Raw genomic sequence first — 1,156 nt, forward strand, 5'->3', positions numbered from 1 at the left:
CCCGCCGATGCACCAAGCCCCGCGATGCGCAGCACGTGCGCCGGCGCCGCCGCGACCATGGGCGGCCCCCGCGCGGCTGGCGCGGCCGCGGCGCCGCTACTGGCCCGCTCCGCCCTGCACCTTGCGCGCGTTCCACCCGAGGTTCTGGCGCACCGACACAAACCAGTCCGTGCTGGAGTCGTTGGCGCTGGTGACCGTCGGCAGCGGCCACTTGCTGAGGCGGATGAGCACGGCGTCGCCGGGGCGCAGCTCGGTGCGCTCCTTGCCGTCAAAGGAGCACCACACCTGGCTGCGGATGCCTGGAGGCACCTGGGTCCCGTGAGTGCGTGGGAGGGGGATGGAGAGCGTTGGAGCGAAAAGGACGAGGTTAAGGACGAGCCGGAGCCGGGTGCAGCAAGCAGGAGGGTGATTGATAGATAGATAGATAAGTTACTCATGCCATAGCATCACTGCCATCGGCCCCGCGCTCATCAGAGCGGACCTCCTCATTTCTAACCTTCCAACGGATCTGCCAGCAAGCATACACATAAGGGGCAACAATATCAGGGTGGGACAAGCCGGGCGCGTCAAGGGGCGTGCAGGCTGGCGGTTCGGGTTCCGCAAGTTGCGCTGTGGCAGGGGTACAGGCACGCGCAAAGGGAGGAGGGGGGGGGGAGGCATCAACTCACCCGTATGCAGAGGACGACTGCGGGCGGTGGCGCGGCGAGGGGCGCGCGGCGCAAGGAGCGCAGCAGGAGGGTGGTTGCAAGGAGGGGGCGTGAGCCGTCGTCCACAGGCACCGGCGATGGGCAGGTGTCGTCAGCGTTGGGCTGCTCACACCCCTGCAACCTGAAAGGCTGGGTGCTGGCAGGCCATCGCAGCCCTCCCCCTATTGCTGACGGCTTCGCAATCCGAGCTACGTTGCAATACCCGGACGCGAGAAGAAGAAGACCAAGACGCCCGGCGCGCCTGGCCCGCTCGCGTGCGCGCGCTGCTCACCGTGGTCTGGGAACATGAGCGGCCGGAAGGAGAGGCTGTGGGGGCAGATGGGCGTGAACAGCACACACGGGACCTGGGGGTGCACCATGGAGCCGCCCGCGGCCAGGCTGTAGGCGGTTGAGCCTGTGGGCGTCGCCACGATCAGGCCGTCGCCCTGTGGGGGGGCAGGGGCGGCGGG

The 1,156-nt window shown here is 68.3% G+C and overlaps 1 protein-coding gene across 1 annotated transcript in view; it reads right to left on the reverse strand.

Annotated features, from left to right (window-relative positions):
* Positions 1–96: 96 nt before the first annotated feature.
* MNEG_2331 (NAD+ kinase) overlaps positions 97–1,156 on the reverse strand; it is a gene marked incomplete at both ends in the record, with an annotated part of 5,886 nt that continues 4,826 nt past the window's right edge. The window contains 3 exons of the mRNA XM_014049196.1: positions 97–309; positions 669–685; positions 979–1,132. Coding sequence (XP_013904650.1) covers positions 97–309; positions 669–685; positions 979–1,132 — 384 coding nt within the window. The remainder of the gene's footprint in view (positions 310–668; positions 686–978; positions 1,133–1,156) is intronic.

Source organism: Monoraphidium neglectum, assembly GCF_000611645.1.
Source record: "Monoraphidium neglectum strain SAG 48.87 unplaced genomic scaffold scaffold00260, whole genome shotgun sequence".
Taxonomy (NCBI): domain Eukaryota; kingdom Viridiplantae; phylum Chlorophyta; class Chlorophyceae; order Sphaeropleales; family Selenastraceae; genus Monoraphidium; species Monoraphidium neglectum.